The sequence below is a fragment of the Falco naumanni genome, chromosome 10 (genome assembly GCF_017639655.2).
Source record: "Falco naumanni isolate bFalNau1 chromosome 10, bFalNau1.pat, whole genome shotgun sequence".
Lineage (NCBI taxonomy): Eukaryota > Metazoa > Chordata > Aves > Falconiformes > Falconidae > Falco > Falco naumanni.
In genome coordinates, this window is record NC_054063.1 from 30,179,844 (window position 1) to 30,201,514 (window position 21,671).

A 21,671-nucleotide genomic window follows, 5' to 3' on the forward strand; every position below is an offset into this window, starting at 1 on the left:
AAATGGTTGAGACCCTTGAACAAGGGCTTTATACTGTTCCGTGAAACTGTTGTGTGTTCCAGTTGTCACAGTCAATATCAGGTCTCTGTGTAGCTTTGACAGTAAAGAATATTTCCACTTTAGTAGGAGCCTCAAAATGCATTTACTTGAAATTGGAGGAGGGAGGAATATTCCTTTAATGCTGTTATTGTGGAAGGCAGGTATGTGATTTCATACTATATTTGATGAAAAGAGCAGGTCTTCTCATTTTTGTCCCACCCATGCCATCAAAAGCCCTGGCAAAGAAGACCATGTGTACAAACACAAGCACTGTGGGGAACATCCAGGAGGTTGCAGGCTTGGTTAGGGAAGACTCTTGTGGGTTCTTTGTTAATTATTACCTACTTCTCCCAAATCTGGGTGTTTAAGAGGTGTGATCCTGTGCCAAACCTGTTTGGCTCAAAGTTATTTCTAGAAGTGGTTTTATCTTTACTGGACTCCAGGCTCTGACTGTTTATATTAAAAAAAATTGAGATGTGAATATACATTTAAGTAGGAAGAAAGGTAACTTCTGCTGTTGTGGAAGTCGCTGTGGCTATCATTACTCTGGATCAGTGAAGTTTGTTAATATTTGCTACTTAAAGCTGAAGCACTTTTAATTTCTTTGGCATAACAGGTGTGACAGGTGTTGAACTGAATACATGCTGAATGTTGGTGAGGTGAGGATGCAAACTACCGTGACTCCAGAGCAAAGAATGCTGCTGCTTCCTCTTCTCCCCTTCCAGTGTGTGTCCTGCAGCTCCAGATGTGTAGGAATGTTTAGGAAATGAAGTCTGTTGCTGTGAGTACAAAGAACTGCAGTGGTTATTTCTGCCATCTCAACAAAAGTTTAAATTCACACCTGCTTCTATACTGAGACTCACTTAATCCATATTCTAACAGATTTATAGTCCTTGGTTGTCTATCCCTCTTGCCCTCATTCTGTTCGTCCCTGGTCCCTCACCCCCAGTTTGAGTTAGGTAAACCAGTACAGAACTGGGTGGGTGCTCAGGACGCCTGGGGGGGAAGCAGCATGAAGTCGTCTGAGAGCTTGTCTCTCACTGCAGACTGAAATGCCGAGTGAACAGCAGTGATGCAGTGTATATAACAAATGGATTTGAAGCGCATGAATTTCTAGAACTTACACTTCAAGTGTGCTGTAAAAGGCAATTGCTGTTGGCCAAACCTTTCAGCCACTTGATCTATAGTCTTATTGGAAACAAATCTGAGCTACTAATGGTGGCGGCTGCTGGGACTGTCTGTCTGTTAATCTTGCTTAATTATGAGAAACTGGGGCAGCAGTTAATCTCTGGATGCTGTTTTTACATGCTGATGCTGTGCTCGGCTCCTGAGGCAACTCTTGCTCAGAGTGACTCAACACATCTGACGTGGCTGGCATCTCCTGGGGTCCTGTCTTGTCACTGTTCCTGAGGCAGAGCGAGGGACACGGCCTGTGAGCAAGTTCTGGGTTTATATTACCTGATCTTTCCCTCCCTGCTGCGAGTCAAGGTTTATCTTGAAGCTCACTACTCCTTGGAGGAGGGTTAATGAATACCTGTATGAATTGGCTTGTGCTTCGGTCTTCAGCTGGTTTCTGGAAACCGTTCCACCCATTTAAAGCAGCGGATGCTTCCATAAAATCCGTACAGCAATTCTGGAGCAAAAGGTTGTGGGGATCCTTAGCACGAATTTATCTTAAGCCAGATTCACATCTGTTAAGTTGATTAGGAACAGATTAGGGCTAAAGCAGAACAAGGCACTCCTTTTGAACTCCACAGAGATGGCCTGCGTTTCAATTTAACCAAATGCTTCTAAAAGCAATTTGGTTTCAGTCTCTGATATTCGCAGAAAGATGTGGTCACCCTCTTGCCCCCTGGCCCTCCAGGAGAAGGTCTGTGGGTGCCCTCCAGCGAGCCGGCCGCTGGCCAGGCAGGAGCAGATGTGTATCTTTATGTGTCTCTGTGGTGTTGCAGAGGTCCTACGACTCATCTGCAAGTGGAAGCATTGCCCTGTAGTAAACTGAGGAAAGTCGCTGCAAATTGTCTTAAAATCCTGCTTGGCCTTTTTTTAAGCCCATCTTCAGGGCAGCCTGATGGGCTTGGGTTTGGTGTTTGCTTGGAGCCTCCCATGGATGTGTTTCAAACTGCTCAGCTTCCTGGTGGCTCAGCTTCTCCGATTTTGTTTCATTTTGCTGCTCAATCAAGTTATCTGCGTTCTCTCCGCTCATCTGCTCCCTCCGTGAAATACTGGGGCCAAACAAGAAGAAAGGGGGTACTTCTTAAGCTAGCGTGCAGACCAGTGTACCATAAGTGCATTGACAAAGTGTGTCTTTCTAGTGTGTTTTTGGTCTCTACTATTTAAAAAGGAAGAAGAAAAAGGAAAAAATAAAAAAGCTTGAGGACTGGTTTGGCCCACAGCTGTTTGCACAGAGCAGCAGGGCCAGCATCAGCAGAGGTGGCTGTATGTGATGGGGCCAAACCAGGTTCTGGCTCGGCTGCTGTGCCTGCCTGTAGTCCTCTGCGAACGTGACTGGCAGCAGCCTAGAAAGCAGCAGGGGAGCTCAGGTTGGGGGGCTAGGCTAGTCACACCCCTCGCCCCCCAAAGCTACTGCGTGTCCTGGCGAGCAGGGGTGCTGGCTGTTCCCCCAGCAGCGGAGCCCTGGCTGCTGGGGGACGGTTGGCACCGGGGTGGCTGCAGGCTGGTGGCATCTCCTGCAGGTCCGCTGAGCTCTCGTGCCACCTAGCTGCTTTGCTGTTGTCTTCAGCTGCTGCCGGCTCGGCCATGTCTGAATCGTGGTATTTAATTCACTGAAATAAAATCCAACCAGTAAAACCAACGTGGCGATTTTAAAGTAGCTTCAAAGACTAATTAATAAAACCAGTACCTTGGCTCTGCTTGCTGCTGAAAGCCGAGTCCATTAAAGTTGACTTAATTGAGTAAGTGTCTTAAAACGCAATGGGTCCTCAAAACGTTTTGCCTGGTAATTGCTTTCTGCAGATTTTCCTGTGATGTCTTGGGGCGCAGTTTTGGGGATGCGTGTTGCAAGACGAAGCAGAACGCGTTTGCCTCCTGTCGGGGTTTAACCACAGCCAGAAGCTGAGCACCGTGCAGCCGCTCGCTCGCTCTCCCCTGGTGGGATGGGAGGAGAATTGGAGAAAGGTGGAACTCATGGAGGGAGATAAGAACAATTTAATAATTGAAATGAAGTAAAAATAATAACAATTGAAATGAAAAGGAGAGAGAGAGGAATTAAACCCAAGGGGGGGGGGGGGAACCCGCCACGTGAAGCACTATGTGATGCCCAGCCAGTTCCAGAGCAGCGACCAGTGGCCCCCAGCGGGCTCTCCCAGTTCCTATACGGAGCTGTGTGTGGTATGGACCATCCCTGTAGTGGGTTGGGGTCTGCTGTCCTGGCTGTGTCCACTCCCAGCTCCGCATGCTCTGCTCCTGCCAGAGCCTGGGAAACTGCAAAGCCCTTGGTTCACACTGAGCGCTCCTCAGCAACGGACACATCAGTGCAGGTTATTCTTGTGCTAAAGCCAAAACACAGCACTGCACCAGCTACCAAGAAGAAAATTAACTATCCCAGCCAAAACCAGGACTATTTTTTTTTTTATTATTATTGTATGAAATGGAGAGGGATAAAGGAAGATGCGCTGTTGATTGAAATGCAGCATTGTGGGTCTTCCTTATGTCTCCTGGCTATGGCTCTTTTAGACTCATACCAGCAAGTTTAGGTCAGAAACTTTTCCACGGCCGTGCCCTGGCCGGCAGTGACCTCCTGAGACCCAAGGAGCCATGCTGGATGTGCGCCATGGCCTCTGTGCCCTGGGCCGCGATCCCGGCGGGATGGAGCCCCTCACCCCCGCCTGCGTGTGCCACGCACCAGTGCCGAGCTGGTGCTGCTGCGGTGGGGGTTACTGGTGGCCTGTGGGTGTCGGAGGGTGACCGGTAAGGGGCAGCAAATGTGTAAACAGCGGCAGATTATTACAAAGCAAGTACGGATATTTGTAAAGCAGTTGGAGAGCTAATGCTGCTCATGTTCTGGCCGTAATGAACATAGCTCGCCAATTATTCATATTAATTGCATTTGAGTTTTATGGGCTGTTAAATGCCTGAGAGTGCGCTGGTGTTTCAGAGCTCCCCGGGGAGCTCGCCGGGGTTGCTTTCCCCGGGGTTGCCTGCTGCGGCGAGGCAGAGGGAGCCCCGCGGAGCCGCGGCTGCCCCAGCCGGGGGGCTCGGCCTCTTTCCTTCAGCGCCCCCCCTCCCCGACCCCCGCGGGGAGCCCGCCCGCGCGACGGCGCTCTGGAGGCGCCCTGCGTGCACCACGGAGCTTCCGCGCAGCCGCCCCGCCCGCCGCGGCCTTCCCTTAGTGCGCCCGCCCGCGCCGCGCCCTCAGAGCCGCACTTCCCGCGTTGCGTTGACGTGGTGCGAGGGGGCGGGGCTCCAGCGGCAGCGGTGCAAGATGGCGGCCACCACGGGTGCGGGTGAGCGGGCGCCGGGGCGGCGGGGCCGCGGGCCGGGGGGAGCCGGGCAGGGCCGCTCCTTGCTGCGGGGCAGCCGCGGCCCCCGCGGGCGGTGGCGTGGCGGGCGACGGGTGGCCGGGAGGCCTGGCTGGGTGTGTCGGGGCCGGAGGGGCGGCGGCGGGCGCTAGGCCGGGAGGCGCCCGGCGGAGGGGCGAGGGCGGCGGCGGCCGCGGCAGAGGGGGCGGCGGTGGGACCGGCCCGAGGGGCGCGGCCCGGAGGGGGGCCCCGTTGCCCGGCCGGGGGTCCGTGGAGCCGGGCCCCGCTCCTTTGCCGCGGCTCGGGGCCGGCGCCTCGCCGGGGGCTGCCGAGGCCTCGGTGGTGGGAGCGGCCCTGGCGGGGCGAGTCCGGCCCGGAGCGGGGCGCGGAGCCGGCCCGGGCCCCGCGGGACCCCCACCCCGGCTCCCTGCGGGCTGGCTCCGGGCAGCGGCGCGCTGAGCTGGGCTGTTGGGGCCGGGACCCCCTGCCCGGGGCCGGTCGGGCCCGCAGCCCCCGCTCGCTCCTCAGGCACGGCCGTGGGGCTGCCGCTGACAGCCGCCGGGCCGCCCTCCCGGGGCCGCCGTGCAGCCGGGGTGAGCGCGCTCCGCTGCTGCGGGTTCGGCCTGGCCCGCGTTCTCTGGCCTTAGCAGTTACTGAGCATCGACCGGGGTGCGTGGCGTGGGTGAAAGTAGCTGCTGAAAAGTCTTTTTCACTAATAATGTCTTCCTGTTAGATCGGGAGGATGTAACTTCCTTGTCAGGGCACCTATCCTTCAAGAAGTTGGGGCGGTCTCCCCTTTAAAATGGCTCTTCACCTGACTTGGGTAGTTGAACAAATCCCATCATTGCATTTATCATTACACGTTAAACAAAAATACAGAAACTAGATTTTAAATGTTGGTTGTTCTTTTTTTCCTGTGGACATCCTTTAATGAACTTTGACAGATTAAATAAATGAGTTTCACTTCTGTTTAGCCAGTTTCATTTTCCTGTTTTCATAAATCCGTACAGGGTTTCAAATGTGCCACTCTAATACTCGTTTTCACATTGCTTCCTTGCAAGTTTAAATGTGAGATCACCAGAAGATTGCTCTCAAAGATATAACAGTGTTATGGAATTCTTTTTTTACAGATAGGTCTCAATCAATGACTGCTTCCAACTTCTAAGAATAACTGCCACAATGCAGATAATTCATAGGAATCAAGTTTATAAAAACACTTAAAATGCAGTGGATGCTGTCCTGAGAATTAAGTTTTAGAGATCTCCGAACATATGTGACTGTGAGGTATTGGAACACTTGATTAAAATATACAAAAAATGTAGTGGACCCTTCTTTCCCCTCTTATGTCACGCTGTTCTGGCTACCATACTTTCTCAATGATTCTTTCAAGCTGCTGACTTATCATTTTGTATTTGGCTGGAAGAACAAGGCAAATATTTTTCCTTTTAAACCAGTGCAACTTTGTGATTTAATTGTCTGGGTGGTCACAGAGGGGTATGTGTGGAAGGGGACTTGGACTGCAGTGATAAAATCCAAAGCTAGTTCTACTCCCCAGCTTTCCTTTTGCAGCAGTCTTTGTGATAAGCTGTTAAACCATCATCTGCTAGCCACGTTGTGTCTTTTGGATTGCTTCCTGTTATTTCATGGATTTCTGAAAGCAGTCTCATTTCTTCAGTGCTGGAAGTGTCAAGCAATACACAGCCAGGTAGACGTGAGTAGGGACATCAGTTTCTGTGTCTACAGTGTGGGCATTTGACAAGCACTGCACTTCAGCTGCTCGTGAGATCCTGTGTACTTTGCTGCTGGCGGGGGGCAAAAATAGTGATGTATAAACATGTGTTACAGGAACACTGACCTTTTGCAGTAAACCCTAAATTCAGTCTTGGAGAACCTTCAGATACAGACCAGCAGCTTATGTTGATGGGAACTTTAAAGCTTTGTCCATGTGTAAATCATGGGCTGTCCTGCCAGCAGTGGTCTGTGTTTTCTTGTTGCATTAGTAAAGGATGGAGATTTTGCTCTTCTGATAAAGAGAACAACAGTGTCCGGGTACAGTAGTGGTGGTGGCACTGCAATGCAGTTTGTATGGTTCCTTCTTGACACTGCACTGAAGGCATTGGCTGGCACATACAAATAGAGCCTGGAAGGGATGGACACCTGTGCTCCACTACTGATTGATCTGCTGTGGGGCTTTGGGCAAGTAGCTTAGTATCTTTGCTCATATGTAAAACAGATTTTGATGTTGCTTGCTCTGTGGAATTTTAATGTATTCATCTTTGTTTATAAACCACTCGAATGCATATGCTACCTTGAGTTAATAGTGGTTCAGCAAAGGATCTTAAACAAAGGTTGATGACGAAAAATTCTCAGTCTTTCTTTAAAAGCAGCTACTGACCCAGAGGAAGGAGTGGTAGCAAATGTCCCTGTAACTTAGAAAAGTCATAGGACTGGTCCTGGGCATTGGACAGGTAAGCCTTATATTTGAATCAGAGAACCAGGTAGAAATAATTAACAGGAGAAAACAACCCTCACCTGGAAGAAATGTTATGAAGGGTCCACCAGTATCGCTCGTATAGAACACAGTTCTGCATTGCTGACGACGTGGGTTTTGCGCACACACAGTTAATGTATGAATAAAAAAGAAAAGTTGACTTTAATCATTCTAATAAGGCGCTTCACAGGAAACCACAAACACCCAAACCGAGCATATGTCTGTCTGTCCTTCAGACTGAAATGTCATGCAGGAGCGCTCAGCTGGGTCAGGTACCCGTTCTAGCCAAGAAATCAAGGGTTCCTCAGAGGCTCACGTAGTCTGTAATCCTGCAGGGAAGTTGGACTGCATGGAGTCTGTGTTGCAGTTATAAGACTACAGGAGCTTGCTCCATGTTGCTCTCCTGCAGCCTCCAGTATTATAATGGGTCAAAATCCGACCATGTTGGCCTATGGAATCCTGTTTCTCTAACTTGCATCCTTGGAAGAGTTTAATGATCTCATTCAACCCCCTTTTCTCTCATGGGTCTGTTTAGGGAGTCTGTTGCAGGGCTGTGGTAGGCACTGGGTTTACCAACAGCTTGGAAGAACTGAGTAGTGAAATGATTTGCCCAGATTTAAGTTTTTTGAAGTCAGGAATGTGAAGAACTACAGAAGGACAATTCGTTAGGTATACGGTCATGATAGTGCTGATATATGTGACTTAATCCTAACAGAGAGAAGAGCACAGATCAGTTTTAGTACGGTATATTAAAAGAATACTTTTGTAATTGTTGGCGGGCCCATAATATCACCGTAAACTCAAAGATATGCTTGTGAAGAGCAAGTGAGATGTTACAATGAAGAAGAAACTGATTTGAAGGATACAGAAGGTGTACCCTGCCTCTGCAAATGGACCGTGATATCTCCTTCAGAGTGCACTGCATACAGTAGTTATCTCAAAATAAATATTGCCAGCCACCAAGTACTTTCTAAGTGTGTGAGTAAAATACTCAAGGGTAGGGAAAAAGTAATTGAAGACAAAATAGGAAGATAAATTATGCCCTCTTAAATAAGATGGACTATAAGAACAGATTAAATAGCCGGTGCTAAAGGAGTTGTTTGCAGAGCTTCTTTGTGTATTGTAATGGAAGGATGCAGTAGATTAAAAGGGTAAATAGTACAAAACTTACAAGAAGATACTCAGTTGAATCTTTTCATGTATAATGATACAAATTACATAATATATTTGAAAAATGCCATTCTAGCTGAGAACTTAAAATGATTCATTAGGGTATTGTGCGTCCTGCCTCTGCTGCTCCCCACCTGTGCTTGTCAGCTCCGGTGCTAAAACTGGAGTCCCGGTACCAAACAGGTAACTGCCTTAGTCTGTCAGCGTGGCATCTTGCTCTTCAAAGCTTGTCTTAAAAATCAGTGAACCTACCTGTGCATTTACCTTTTGGTGGGTGGTGTGAATTTAAGAGAGCCTAGTGATATTTTGTGGGTAGAAGAGGCAGCTGTAGGAAAGCATCAGCTCTCTGTCACTAACAGCCATTTCAAAGAGGAAATGGTGGGGGCTTCCCTGGTAAGATTTAGTGTCAGGGGTTTGTCTAGGATGCTATTTCAGGATGACTTGTTTTCTAGAGTAACTTCTAGCTCAGCTGGTAATGTTTAGCTTTTCAGATGAGATACAAGTCACAGAATGCATCTGATTTTAACTCTTCTGCTATTGGAAAGTTTTATTCGGCTTCAGACCTCAATGATACTGCCAGTGTGTCTCAGACAAATGTTTTAAAGTTACCTCTTCCCAAGTAACACGCTTGTAGCATTGAAAGACAGAACCAGCGTTCTAGCTTCACAGAACAGAAAACACTTCAGGTTGGTTCAAGTGCTCAGGAAGTTATTTTGCATCTGCAAAATGTCTCGGTACCTGTTTGCATTATCAGAGTGGAAGTCATGACTATAAAGACGATGCAAGAAATTTGAAGTTCCTGTTCCTGGAAGTTTTTTTGACAGTTGCTGAAAGCCTTTTATTCAGTTCTGAATATTCCATCACTTCAGAAACTCCATGTACCATTGTGACAAGGAATGATTTACTTATTTTTTACAGCTTTTTAGAATTCCAGTGCTGCAAGCGTAAGCTATCAAATTTTCAATAGTTGCAATCTCTGCAAAGAGATGATAAATATATTGGAAAAGATGTAATTACGGCTGAGTCAAATACACGAAAAAACCCAAGCAACAGAAGAGGCTTTAACATATTAGGCAACAGAGGTGTTTAAAGCTACTGGATTTCAGTTCACTTGAGTCACTGTAAATCAGAACCAGTACAGGATGCAGAGTTAAAGTTGTTTGAAGGGCTGGTTTGCTAAGTTGGCTGTTACTGGTGAAGATGTCAAGAAATCTTCAGCAAAAAGATGGTTCCTCTTTTTAGACCCCCTAATGAGTGCAGTGCATTTCCTGTGTGCTTTGCTGAGGTGTCCTGTGTGGTATATGTGTGCTTTAATCCTGAAGAGCAATGCTTGCAATTTGATTTCACTTTAGAAAGCAAAGAGAAGTGTATTCTTGATGTTTTTGTGAGAGGCGTGTATTTTGTTCTGCTGATGCTGATGAAGGAGATTCAAGAAGAGGATCTACTCTCAAAGGCATACTGTCCACCTTCTTTCCCTGGTTTCACTGTGCTGTTTTCAGCAGGTTTCTGAATTTGGAATTGCTTTCATTACATGATAGGGGAAAATTGAAAGATTAAAAAGTATGGTCGGTCAGGAAGTGTTGGTTTCAACTTGATAAAAACTTACTGCGTTCTTCAAGTGAATGTAAATTTCAAATGAGAAAAATCTCTGACTGGTAAAATTACTCTTAAAACTATCATAAGAGACATTCAGTTGTGTACGTGTGTATCTTTAGTAGTGCTGTGGTAGAAAGTGAATCTGAGAGTGTTTTAAGCTCTTTTAAAGGCCAAGTAGGCATTTAAGTGTCTTCCAGGAATACTTCTGTTCTTTCCTAGTGCAGAACCTTCCTGAATGTGATTCTGACCAGACATCGTCAAACTCCTTTTGTCCTCATTTCAGCTTGCTGTTCTCTCAGTCTTTCAACTCCTTGCTTAGGAAACAGCTAGGTTGTGAGGTGCCATGGTAGCGAAGGCTCATCGGTGCCAGTCTGCCTGGCAGCACTGGTGTGATGTGAAGTTTTTGACAAGGAGAACGGAAGGTCCTAATTCTGTTTGAAGGCTGAAGAGGATGTCACCCCAAACCTAGCAGCTTCTTCCTGCAACTTTAAACTCTATAAAGTACACATCCTGACTTTCTGGAAAACTCAGTCTGTAGTTCAGTTTTGTTCTCTAGTTGGACATCAAAATATTTCATGAACCTTTTGTAACTGGTGAACTAGTGGGCAGGGCTGAGGCTTCACAAATGCATGTTTACTAAAAGATGAGCTTTGAGAAAGACTTTACAAACCTCTGTCATTGGAGATCTTACCTTGTCAGTACAGTTACAATTTAGTTTTCATAGATTTGGTGTTGTCATTAATAGTAAACACCTCCTTTTGCTCTGAAGTGTTTTTTCAGTTCCATTTCCTTGCAGTCAGGCCAGCTGCAAGTGCAGCAATTATCTGGATATTATTGTATTTTTGTATCAAATGAAGCTGCTGGTTGAGAGTCTTCTTGAACAGTAGTGAAGGCTAGATTGAAGTGCATAACTGAAAGTACTTTCAACAACGTGATTACTTTTTAATTGCTTCTTGCTTTATTTAGGTTTTCTTGTGTTAAATGAAGGACTTTTAGAAAAACAGGTTGGTTTGGTTACTGCCTTGAAAGTCTCCATTGCTACACTGACAAGATTGTGCAAGGTATTTATTGGGGGGGTGGGAGGACGATACAGAGTTGACTCATGGTTGTGTCAGCTGGCGCAGGACATTTCCTAACTCTGAATCTGCCATGGTTTATCCATGGAGGTTGTTTGGCAAATACTGGGTATGCCTAGAACAGATCAGATCACTTTCTAGGAATCTTGGTGGACAGCAAACATGGGGATATGTTTGTGTACAACCACAAGTGATAATGTTTGTGTGGTTTCTGAGGTTCGGGTCCCAGCAGGATGTGGTAGCTGACCGTGAGTGCTCCAAGCCTTTACGAATGAAGAGGAGACAAGGTTAGTTTAGTGGCTTCAGGATTGGCTTAATGGCTTTGTGCGTCTTTCCAGGCTGATCAGAAGGGTAAATCTGGTCTTTTATTCTTCCTTGCTTAAGGGCAAGTTATTTGGAAATTATTTAAAGCATTTATGATCATATGGCCATAGTCTTTTATTTATCTATATATGCATGTGTATGCTTTTCTTCCTGTAGAATCTCCTGAGAGTGTGTCAGGGAGGGAGCTGAATTACCATCTTAGATGTGACTCTGAACTTGCCTTCTGTAGGGGCTGAGATGCTGGTCTTCCGTGTTACACCTCTGACCTTTAGCATAGGGATAAAACATTTTAGAAAGCAACGAAGTTGTGGGACAAGGTAGTTTGTTGTACAGTGACAAAAAATCTCCCATGATCATTTTATTTTCTGTGAAGTGCATAAAAAATCTACTTCACAGAGTACTACTAGTAGAGTAGTGCTCACAGGTGAGCAGTTGTTGTGGAAATAGTAATAATTTGTGTTAACTTTTTCCGTGTGATAGGAGCCAGTGCATGATGTGACTAGCTAGCTCTCTGTAGACCTCGGACTTGTCAGAGAACACTCAAATCCTGTGTGACTCTCTTATGGCTCTGATTCATGCTGAATCAGGGCAGCTGTATCTGGGGAGAGCCTGGAAGTGAAGTTGCCTTCTCTTCCTGTAAGGCTGTAAAGCCAAGCCTGGCTCTGGTCAGCGAATGTCAGAATTAAGGCTGCCTTTCAGCCTTGGTTGTGGCCTTCTCAAATGTATATGTGATGATGTAATTTTTAATTACACGATCACTTAAGTTTTCTTCACAGAGGATTCCTGCCTCACTCGGTGAACAGAGTATGTGATGCTCAGAGTAAGGGGAAACAGGGGTATACAGCAATATTTTTAGTTTCCTTCTTTGGCGCATGGCATGTATATGTTTAACATAAAGCTGATTCCTCCTAGGATATTTGTTTTGGTCTAAGTAAATATCAGTAAATTATCTTTGCACCACTGATACATATGAAGTGGTATTGTCAAGCACTGAAGTACAGAGACCGAGATGATGCTTGATGTGGTTCAGAAGAGAGAATATTTTTTGGCAACAGGACACATTCGAGGCAGGTCTTCTGCTGGCTTCAGCTTCTTTGAGCTGGGAGAGGCTCAGGTTGGGTTTTCTAATAATAGCCACAGACGGTTTCCTTCGCAGCATCACCTGCGTTGTCAAAAGAGCTGCTGTGTCAGACCATGGGGTGGAGTTCACCCTCCAGAAAGACCTTTTGTTCGTCCTTCCCTGGCCATTTCTTCCCTGGGCTGAAGCCCAGGCAGCAGTTTCAGGCATTACGTACCCGTGAGTCATTCCCCATCACCAGCTTTCCCATGCATCCGCTGCAGCAAAAAAATGTGAAATAGGTTGTGTGTGTGTGTGTAAGTAAAGGCAGCACCTTGTCCTTCAACTCATACTCCATCTGTTTCTCTTGTCCCCTGCGCTGGAACTAGATTGCTCTCTTCTCTGCCTCCCGTAACTACTGCTTGGAGAGCATTGGGAATATAATTAAAAATGGGGTGGCTGATCTGTTGTGATTCAGGTGTGAGCTGCATACCTGAACCTTCATATGCCTGCAGTACACAAGATATATATACTTCATGCTTCTAAGGTGTTCAGAGAGGGGAAACGCTGGGAATTTTTGGTGCAGGGGAAGTGGCAGTGGTCCCCAAGAGCCCCAAATCCTTGGTGGTAACAGGGGCTCAGTTAATCTTATGGCACTGACTCATTTCTTTTCACAGCCAAAGATTTGTATTACTCAGCAGCCATAGTAACAGCACGGTCTCGCTGGGAGTTGAAGGTGTAGATATGGCCTGGAGTTGTATTTGAGTCGTGCTCAGCAGCCCCCGTATGTGTGGTTTGGTATAGCCAGTGCAGGTCTGTCGTCTTCTGACACTGCTTTTCTGATTCCAGGTTTCTCTTTTGTACTATTGCTACAGCTGTGTTATTAAATCATGTTTCCCCAGAATATTCTTGATCGTGGTGATGTGTGTCAAAACGGCCAACAAACTAATTCCTTTCGTAATTTTGTTTTTTGGGTTCTGCTGTGCTTCCTTTTTAGTGAATGAAATTTGGGCAACTCTGATTCCACAGCAAAATAATCACTGACACTTAGTTTCTGTAGGTCATTAATATATTTTAAAGGGATTTTAAAGCTACTGGAGTTATTCCATTTCAAGCACTGCTACATTTCACAATGCCTTAGATCCTCTATTTCCCACATTGGCAAGCAGCTACAGAGGGGATTTTTAAAGCCCTTGATCCCTTTCTTATGTCCTCAGAGTTTGGTGTCCCAGCCATGCTGGAAGCGCTGGCTTCTGACCGAGAAGTTTTCTGGGTTCACTTTATACACTGAAAGGTTGATTTACCTTTCTCTTCCTGCTGTACTAAATAAGTGATAGTGAAGAAGAGGATTCATTATAGTTTTCTAGTTTTACGTGCTGTTGAATAGTTAACTTCATACTATGGGGTGGGGAGGTAACTCCAAACCCCAAATCCAACCTTTCTGTATGTCAGGCAAAAATAACTATTAACTATATCCTGGCAATAATTTTGTTGCTGTTGGAGAGAGCTGTGCTTCACAGGGGTACCTGGAAGGATGTGGTGCGTTGACCCTGGCCGGATGCCAGGTGCCCACCAGAGCTGCTCTCACTCCCCTCCGCAGCTGCACAGGGGAGAGAAAGTACAACAAAAGGCTGGTGGGTTGAGATGAGGACAAGGAGAGATCACTCAGCAATTACCATCACGGGCAAAACAGACTCAGCTTGGGGAGAATTAATTTATTATCAATCAGGTTGGAGTAGGGTGATGAGAAAAGAAACCCTAGATCTTAGAACACCTTCCTCCTGCCTCTCCTTTCTTTCCAGGCTTAATTTCGTTCCCGATTTCTCTACCTCCTCCCCGAGTGGTACAGGGGGACAGGGAATGGGGCTGCGGTCAGTTAATTACACATCTTCCTCCTCCTCAGTGGGAGGACTCCTGCCCCTGCTCCAGTGTGGTGTCCCTCCCACGGGAGACGGTCCTCCACAAGCTTCTCCAACTTGAGTCCTCCCCCCAGGCTGCAGTTCTTCCTGAACTGCTCTGGCGTTGGGTCCCTTCCGTGGGGTGCAGTCCTTCAGGGACAGACTGCTCCCACCTGGGTCCCTGCGGGGCCACAACCCTGCCAGGAGCCGGCTCCAGTGGGGGCTGCCCATGGGTCACGGCTCCTTCGGGCACCCCCTGCTCTGGTGTGGGCTGCGGGGGGGGATCTGCTCCCCCGTGGGCTCCACGGGCTGGGGGCACGGCCTGCCCCACCGTGGGCTTCACCAGGGGCTGCCGGGGAATCGCTGCTCCGGTGCCTGGAGCACCTCCTCCCCCTCTGCTGACCTGGTGTTCACAGAGCTGTTTTCTCTCACGTATTCTCACTCCTTTCTTCTGGCTGCTGCTGGTGTTGTGCAGGGTTTTTCTCCTTTATTAAACATGTTATCCCAGAGCTGCTAGCACCGTCGGTGATGGGCTCAGCCTTGGCCAGCAACAGGTCCGACCACCTTGGAGCCGGCTGGTACGGGCTTTGTCAGACATGGGGGAAGCTTCTAGCAGCTTCTCACAGACGCCACCCCTGTAGCCCCCCTGCTACCAAAACCTTGCCATGCAAACCCGATACGAAGGAGAAGTGGTGGCCTAGAGTGCACTTAACATTTTGTGATGACTGAGGTACAGATACCTCGAAGAAGAATGGGTGATTAAGTCCCCTGTGGCCTGGGTTCAAGATCTTCCTTTGCCATGGACTTAATGGGTTTAATGGGTGACCTTGGATATGTCACCTAAGTTCTCTGTGCTGTTGTTTTCCATTAAAGTAATGGGGATAAGAAAATTTTCTTGTTTTGCTGTGCTTTTTGATGATCAATGTGCCAGCAATTAAGAAGGGCTGAAATTCCTTGGTGGTGGAGGTCATAAGTACAAAAGATGCCATTGCTGCTGCCAAAGCCCACTTAAATTAACTTCGGATTAACCTGCTAATGTTATGGAAGAGTTTTATTTACTTTGAATGGTATTTTTAAAAGCTCTGAGTGAGTTGAGTGGTGTCAAGCCTCTCATGGTGTCGTTTTGTAGAATCTTCAAAATTTTTATATATAAATCATATAGGCGAGTGCTAATTAGAGCTCTGTAATACTGTGTGTATTTCTGAGTGGACAGATTTCCTGTCACTTTACTGCCTGCCCTAATATCTGACCCGTCAGCCTTCTAGCATGTTTCATTGTGGATACCTTGATTTTGCTTCTAAAATCCAAACTAAATATGGAAATATCTTTTTCATAGTGTTGAAATATTGTCATTCGAAAACCAGTGATATTTGTATGTTTTTATGCAAAATGTTTTCTGCAGAAAGACCAAAAGTGTCAGTGAAATTAGCTTTATTTGTTTATTGGATTTCTCAACTCGAAATATTTGTCTGATTGTTTTCAGGAGTAAAAGTTCCTCGTAATTTTCGTCTGTTGGAAGAACTTGAAGAAGGGCAGAAAGGAGTAGGTGATGGAACAGTTAGCTGGGGCCTTGAAGATGACGAAGATATGACACTTACAAGATGGACAGGAATGATTATTGGGCCTCCAAGAGTAAGTATCTACTTAAATATTAAAATAGTACTGTTAATTTTTTCTTCTTCACCCTTTTCTTCTCTCAATCTAACCACTGGAGCAGAAAACAAACAGAACACAATGAGTGAAAAAACACTTCAGCAAGTGATTTATGTTGAAGGTTCAAGTTCCATGTAATAATGGGTTTCACATATCTGTATCTTTTTTGCTTATAATTTGGAATATTTTTAGTGCCTTTCTCTTGTTAGTTCTGTTACATGTCTGCTTTATATTTACAGATTCATTAAGGCATAACTTTTGAGATTTCAGGATTCTAGTACTCTTGAATACAGCAAGGTTTAAAATCCTTCGGCTAGTGAGATTACATATGGAGCTAATGTAGGTAAAACACAGACGTTTTGTTCAGTACTGCTGGTCTTTCTGCTGTTTCTTGTTGAGTTTATGGGTTGTTTTTTATTGCAGCAGTACTGACTTGCTCTTGTAGAGTTTCAGCTAACTCGGGAAACTCAAATTTTAATGAATTCTATTTCTCTGAATGTTCTTTCCCAGAGTAGCTTCTTATATTGCTACTGATCTTTGTGGCAGTATTGTTGTGTTCTGCCTCTCCTCCCCCCAAACCCTACTAAACTGTGAATCTCCACTCCGGTAGTGAACTTGATGATCTAATTGTGCGTTGTGTGTATGTATGTATCCTAAATTCAAAACTGTCTCCAGTTTCACTGTGTGTATCTGTTCTGTTTCCTTAACATCCTTACCATGAAGTGCAAGTAGCTGATTCTCCTGCCTGCAGTAGCAGGTGTTGTCTTCGGTACCTGGCCCAGTATCACTTCTCAATAGTTCCAGTGTTCTCAATCTGTTATATGGAAGCCTTTACAGACCTTTAATCATGCTACTGCCCTGTGTGTTCCCATTCTGTCAGTTGCCTTTTCTGACATACAATGAGGTTTTGCAAGAATTTATATTTTGACATTGCACATGCAGTATTTTCTATCTCATCCAGAAGTGTTGTTTACCTTTTGTCTGCCGTTGTTAACATCTTCCCGTTTATGATCATTTTGTTTGTTTATGATATGCCAAAATCATTTTCTAGAACAGCATTTGATTTTATAACATTAGGAGGGTGTTAATGACACTGCATTAAGACTGTGAAGAAAGCTCACTGTGTGCATACACTTCGTGGAAAATTTAAGCAACCTTGAAATCTAATTTAGAAAATTAAATAGAAACTGAAATGTGCAAACAGGCATGTGCTGACTTGTCAGCAGTGATAGAAATTTGTTGTTCATGTCATACCGCTAACCAGGGCTAGAGGACTATCACGGAAGATGATTCAACTGTGCCTCTTTTGTCTTTCTGACACAGTTATGAATACAGATTTTTTTCCAAAAATGTCTTGACTTCTTTTAAGCTTATTGCCTGAAAGCAACAGGCTGTGTTGAGAGAGATTCTGGGAACTTTGTCATTCTTGTTTGCTAAGTGGCTGTCCTGCTTTTAGCAGTGTTCATACTCAGTGATATTATTATGAATTTTTTTTTCTTAGTAGAATGTGGAAATCCTGGCACTGGAAAAAATTTTGAAATCCTATTTCGTTCTGGGTGGAAAGCAGTCATGCTTGTAGCAGGTGGAATAATCTTATGTTGTGCATTCAGGAGGGAAAAATGAACCATGATGCAGTTAGATACGTGCTGCTGCTCCGAGTGTCCCTGCTACCATACATGGAAGCACGCTTCTCCTTCCCAGACTTTGTGCGGATGGTTTCGCAGCCAGTGATTCATCTTGTTTATACAAGCTATTTAAAAACAGTGGCACTGTCAAAACTTCAGCTTTATCTGCACATATTTTATATTGGCTATAGACATGTGCACAGTCAAGGCTTTCCATTCACTGGTCTTACTGTGGTGCAGTTATTTGCAAAGACCCTGAAAACCTGCACGAACCTCTGGGCTGTGAATTGCCCTGTACGCGAGCCTCGCTCAGGGACTCGGACAGGAGGCCTGGGCAGGCTGAGCAGAGCTGATGGATGACTTTTCTTCCACAAAACTTTGTGACAGCGTTTAGTTTGTCACCGGCCAGCGCTGGCCAGCTGCTGGTCCCACCATGGGTGGCTGCAGGCTGGCTTAAAGCCGCTTTGTTTGCATAGATGGGAAGCAGCTGAATCAGGAAGTCTATTCTTATATATTTGGTAGTGGTTTGCATCAAAATGCTCCTTAACATTAAGGGTAATATTAAAATGTTAAGGGTCATAACAGGCCCTCAAAAGGGATTGCGCGGAGTTTTATATTGAGAAGTTTTTGGACTTTTGGGCAACTGTTCTTAAGGTCCTGGTGAGGACATTGTGCTTTGCTGCTACAGGTGAGCAGGAGCTGCTGGCTGCTTGTTGGCTTCTGCGCTCACACATTCACCTGGATTTTTGCTCATGGTCACTGTCTCGTGAGTTTAATGTTCACTGCATTGTTGAAGGCAGGAAATTGTGTCAGAAGCTCTAAATCTGGAGAGCTTGTCTGCCTAAACTTCCCCATGGTGATCCTGTTCCTGTTGTGCATTTCTGCCAGCTGCCTGCATTACCCAACTTAGCTGGAGCTGTGTGCCAGGCTACACCAGATCATCACATCAAAAATAGTTATTCTCAGAATGCAGAATAACATTAACTGGTTTGTTTCTTTTAATTTTAAATATTGAAGAATCATTGTAGCCTTGTTACATTTGTCTCTCGCCTATACCGGTTGATGGGTTAGTTAAAAACTCATGATCCAGGATTTCTGTTAGCTGTGAAGTCTTAAGTGTTACTGCTGTGGAAACAGAGTGATACTGCTGCTTGCCGTCAGGATGTACTTTGCAATGTGGTGCATCTTGGAACATTCCCCTTTCCCAGAACGGCCACGTGGTTTATGACCAAAGACTATTTTTCAAGTGCATTTCTAGAACAGGCTGACTTTAGATAGTTACCTAAGCTAAAGCTGTGGCTTCAGTTTCAAGGTAGAGTGTCTGATTAGTAAACTGATAAAACAAAGGTACTGTGTAAAGAGTGGTTGAAAAGTAGGTATCTGAGCTCTACATTGATTTAAAAAAAACATCATTTCACTTGGTGAATGGAAAGCGATGCCAGTTTCCTTTCTTACATGAAAATTCGATGCTTAAAAGACCAGTAGAATTCATTACCCTGAAGAGGTAACATTTGATACTCTGAATGTTATGAAATGAACTTAAAACAGAGGTAGCCAGCACAGTGTAAGTGGCTGCCTTTATGTTTGGTTGTTTACGTGTCCCTAAATTAACCACTGTTTTAACCTAATGCTTATTGAACCGCCTGATGTAATTGTTTCCCCCTTTCTTTTCCCCTCAGACAATTTATGAAAACAGAATATACAGCCTTAAAATAGAATGTGGGCCTAAGTATCCAGAAGCACCTCCATTTGTAAGATTTGTAACAAAAATTAATATGAATGGAGTAAATAGTTCTAATGGAGTGGTAAGTTTTTGGGTTTGGGTCATTTTAATGTGGTTTTCATGTGCAACTTTGAATTAATGTTTTGTTTATACTTGCAACTTGCTTAATTATTGCTTGCTGGTGCCATTTGCTCTGAGGAGAAGGGAGGGGGGGTAGAAGGGAAGTACACAGCCAAGTGTGTTCTGAAATTAAAATGTAGAACTGATTTTTTTTTTTTCCTGCCCTTTTGCCACTCAAATAGTTGCATCATGCGGGGATTTATTACGCTTTTAGGAAACCATTTGCTTGCTTTTGCTTTCTTTGGTTTCTCCCACTCCAAGATTTTTTGTAGGATCTTTAGTTGGAGGGTGTGGGAGGGAGTTAAGTGTATCAAACGTATCGATTCTGACAGGAGTGGTCTTTTTGTCTATTTTAGGTGGACCCCAGAGCCATATCAGTCCTAGCAAAATGGCAGAATTCTTATAGTATCAAAGTTGTTCTGCAAGAGCTTCGGCGTCTAATGATGTCTAAAGAAAATATGAAACTTCCTCAGCCACCTGAAGGACAATGTTACAGCAATTAATTAAAAAAAAAAAAATGCCCCCCTTATTCAATTTAAGCTGTCTTCATTTTCCACAGTAGTAAATTTTCTAGATGCATCTTGTAGACCTCAAAATACTGGAAAGGAAGTTCCCATTCAAAGGAAGTTTTTCTTGAGATACTGTAAATGATACTAATTTTTTTTTTTTTTCATTTGAAATATAAGTTGTGCTATAACAAATAATCCTGTCGTGTAACCACTGTCCACATAGCTGAACTTCTGGTATCAGGAAAAGTCTATTTAAATTTATTACTGTCAAGACCAGTGTGGCACATCTAACTTAACTGTGAAAGCATACATCCCACAATCACCTTGCTGTGTGTCTGGCCTGGGTTGTTTTTTTTTTTTTTTCTTTTTCTGTCTTTTGCAATAGAGTCGAAGCTCAGGGCTATTTATTAGAGTAGACACAAAGGTTTTTTGCTTCCAGTACTACACTGGGCTTTATGGACTACTAATGGGGATGTGTGCTAACCTCAGTCATCCCTCCCTTTGTGCTATCTCTAGTAAAGGCTGAATGTGACTGTGGTTGTTTTTGGGGTTTTTAATTATTTTTTTTTAAATGCCCTGATAATTTGGGGCAAGCTTTCCTTCTTCCCTTTGGCCAAGGCATAGATTGTATATCTCTTCCTGGTCCCCCTCACTAGTGATGTGGGCTTTGGGTGAGGGATTCAGGGTTCTTTTAATCTCTTCCCTCTTCCCCTCTTTTTAGCAGGGGGTGCTGCTTTCTTTTTGCCCCTCTTTGTGACTCTTCTCACCCCTGGCAAGGGTGAGCGTTGGGGCAATAACTTGACCTGTTCCCTCCTGCTTATCGTTTTGGTTTTGCAACAAATTTAGTCTTCACCAGCCTGGGAAACAAGAGTATCTGTTCTGCTCGCAAACTTGGATTTTCCCTGTCCCTCCAGCACTGCTGCCACACCACCAAGCTGACCACGGCTGATGTTATTAGATAGGCTTTTGACATGGTGAAAAGAGCAGTAATTTACCAGGATTGCTGAAATCTTCTGCTGCCAAACTTTTAACGGGGAAACTCTGCACATAGAGATTCTGAACACACGCTCCAGCTCAAATAGTTGTATTTTGGTGCTTTGGATTGACCCAAGAATGTTAATTAACAAAATGTTGCACTTCTGTTTGGCCCTTCTAAAGATGTGACGACTACAGACAAATCGAATCAATGTAGTAGATTTTATTAGGATTCTGTAAGTCTTAGAAGAGAAATCTCTTCAGTGAAGATTTTGGGGAAGCGGTGCATACAGCAGATCTAAGGACCTTTATTGGCTTTGCATCCTGGCAAATCACTGCCTTTTCTGGTTTACTGTTTCAGACCACTAACTGCTGAAATGTGGATGCAAGCTTACATACAACCAACCTAGTGTGTCCTAAGTTTTATGAAAAATTCAGTGTTTGTGTAAAAAAAAAAAAAAAAAGAAAAAAAAAGAAAAAAAGGAAAAAAAAAGAAAAGAGTAAAAATAAATACATTTTAAAGCAGCAGCTATCAAGTCAATGAACAATTGATGTTTCCATTAACTCTTTTGAGGAAAATATTAGTTGTAAGGATTTAACATCCTCTGTAATTAAAGTTTAACATAACAGTATTCCATAAGCAGCCTTTTTATTGTATCAGACCATTGCCTGATTTTAATATAATAAAAAGTGTGCATTAATATTAGAAGGCTTTAATTGTATTTATGTTTAGAATTTTGATCCCTTATGGAATTCTTGATTTGTTGGAAGTATCTTCCTACAGATCACATTATGTAAACTGGTGGTGAAAGGCAATTGTCTTTATCCAGCTGCTGCTGCTGTGCCAAGGAGAATCTTTAGTTTTAGTTTAAACTTCAGACTCCCTAGACCTGGTAGTTGGTAACGTTACATGATGCTAAGAAACTGCTGAAAG

At 44.7% G+C, this 21,671-nt stretch overlaps 1 protein-coding gene across 4 annotated transcripts; it reads left to right on the plus strand.

Annotated features, from left to right (window-relative positions):
- Positions 1-4,432: 4,432 nt before the first annotated feature.
- LOC121094857 (ubiquitin-conjugating enzyme E2 variant 1) lies at positions 4,433-21,443 on the plus strand. Of its 4 annotated transcripts, none has more exons than XM_040608936.1 (4): positions 4,433-4,505; positions 15,616-15,764; positions 19,090-19,215; positions 19,610-21,443. In XM_040608936.1, the coding sequence occupies exons 1-4, from the start codon at positions 4,484-4,486 to the stop codon at positions 19,754-19,756; spliced, it is 444 nt and encodes a 147-aa protein (XP_040464870.1). In that variant the 5' UTR covers positions 4,433-4,483; the 3' UTR covers positions 19,757-21,443. The 4 variants fall into 4 exon arrangements, with proteins under 4 accessions (XP_040464870.1, XP_040464871.1, XP_040464869.1 ...); XM_040608937.1 differs by having other exon boundaries at positions 4,433-4,499; XM_040608935.1 differs by lacking the exon at positions 4,433-4,505 and adding an exon at positions 11,035-11,140.
- Positions 21,444-21,671: the final 228 nt, after the last annotated feature.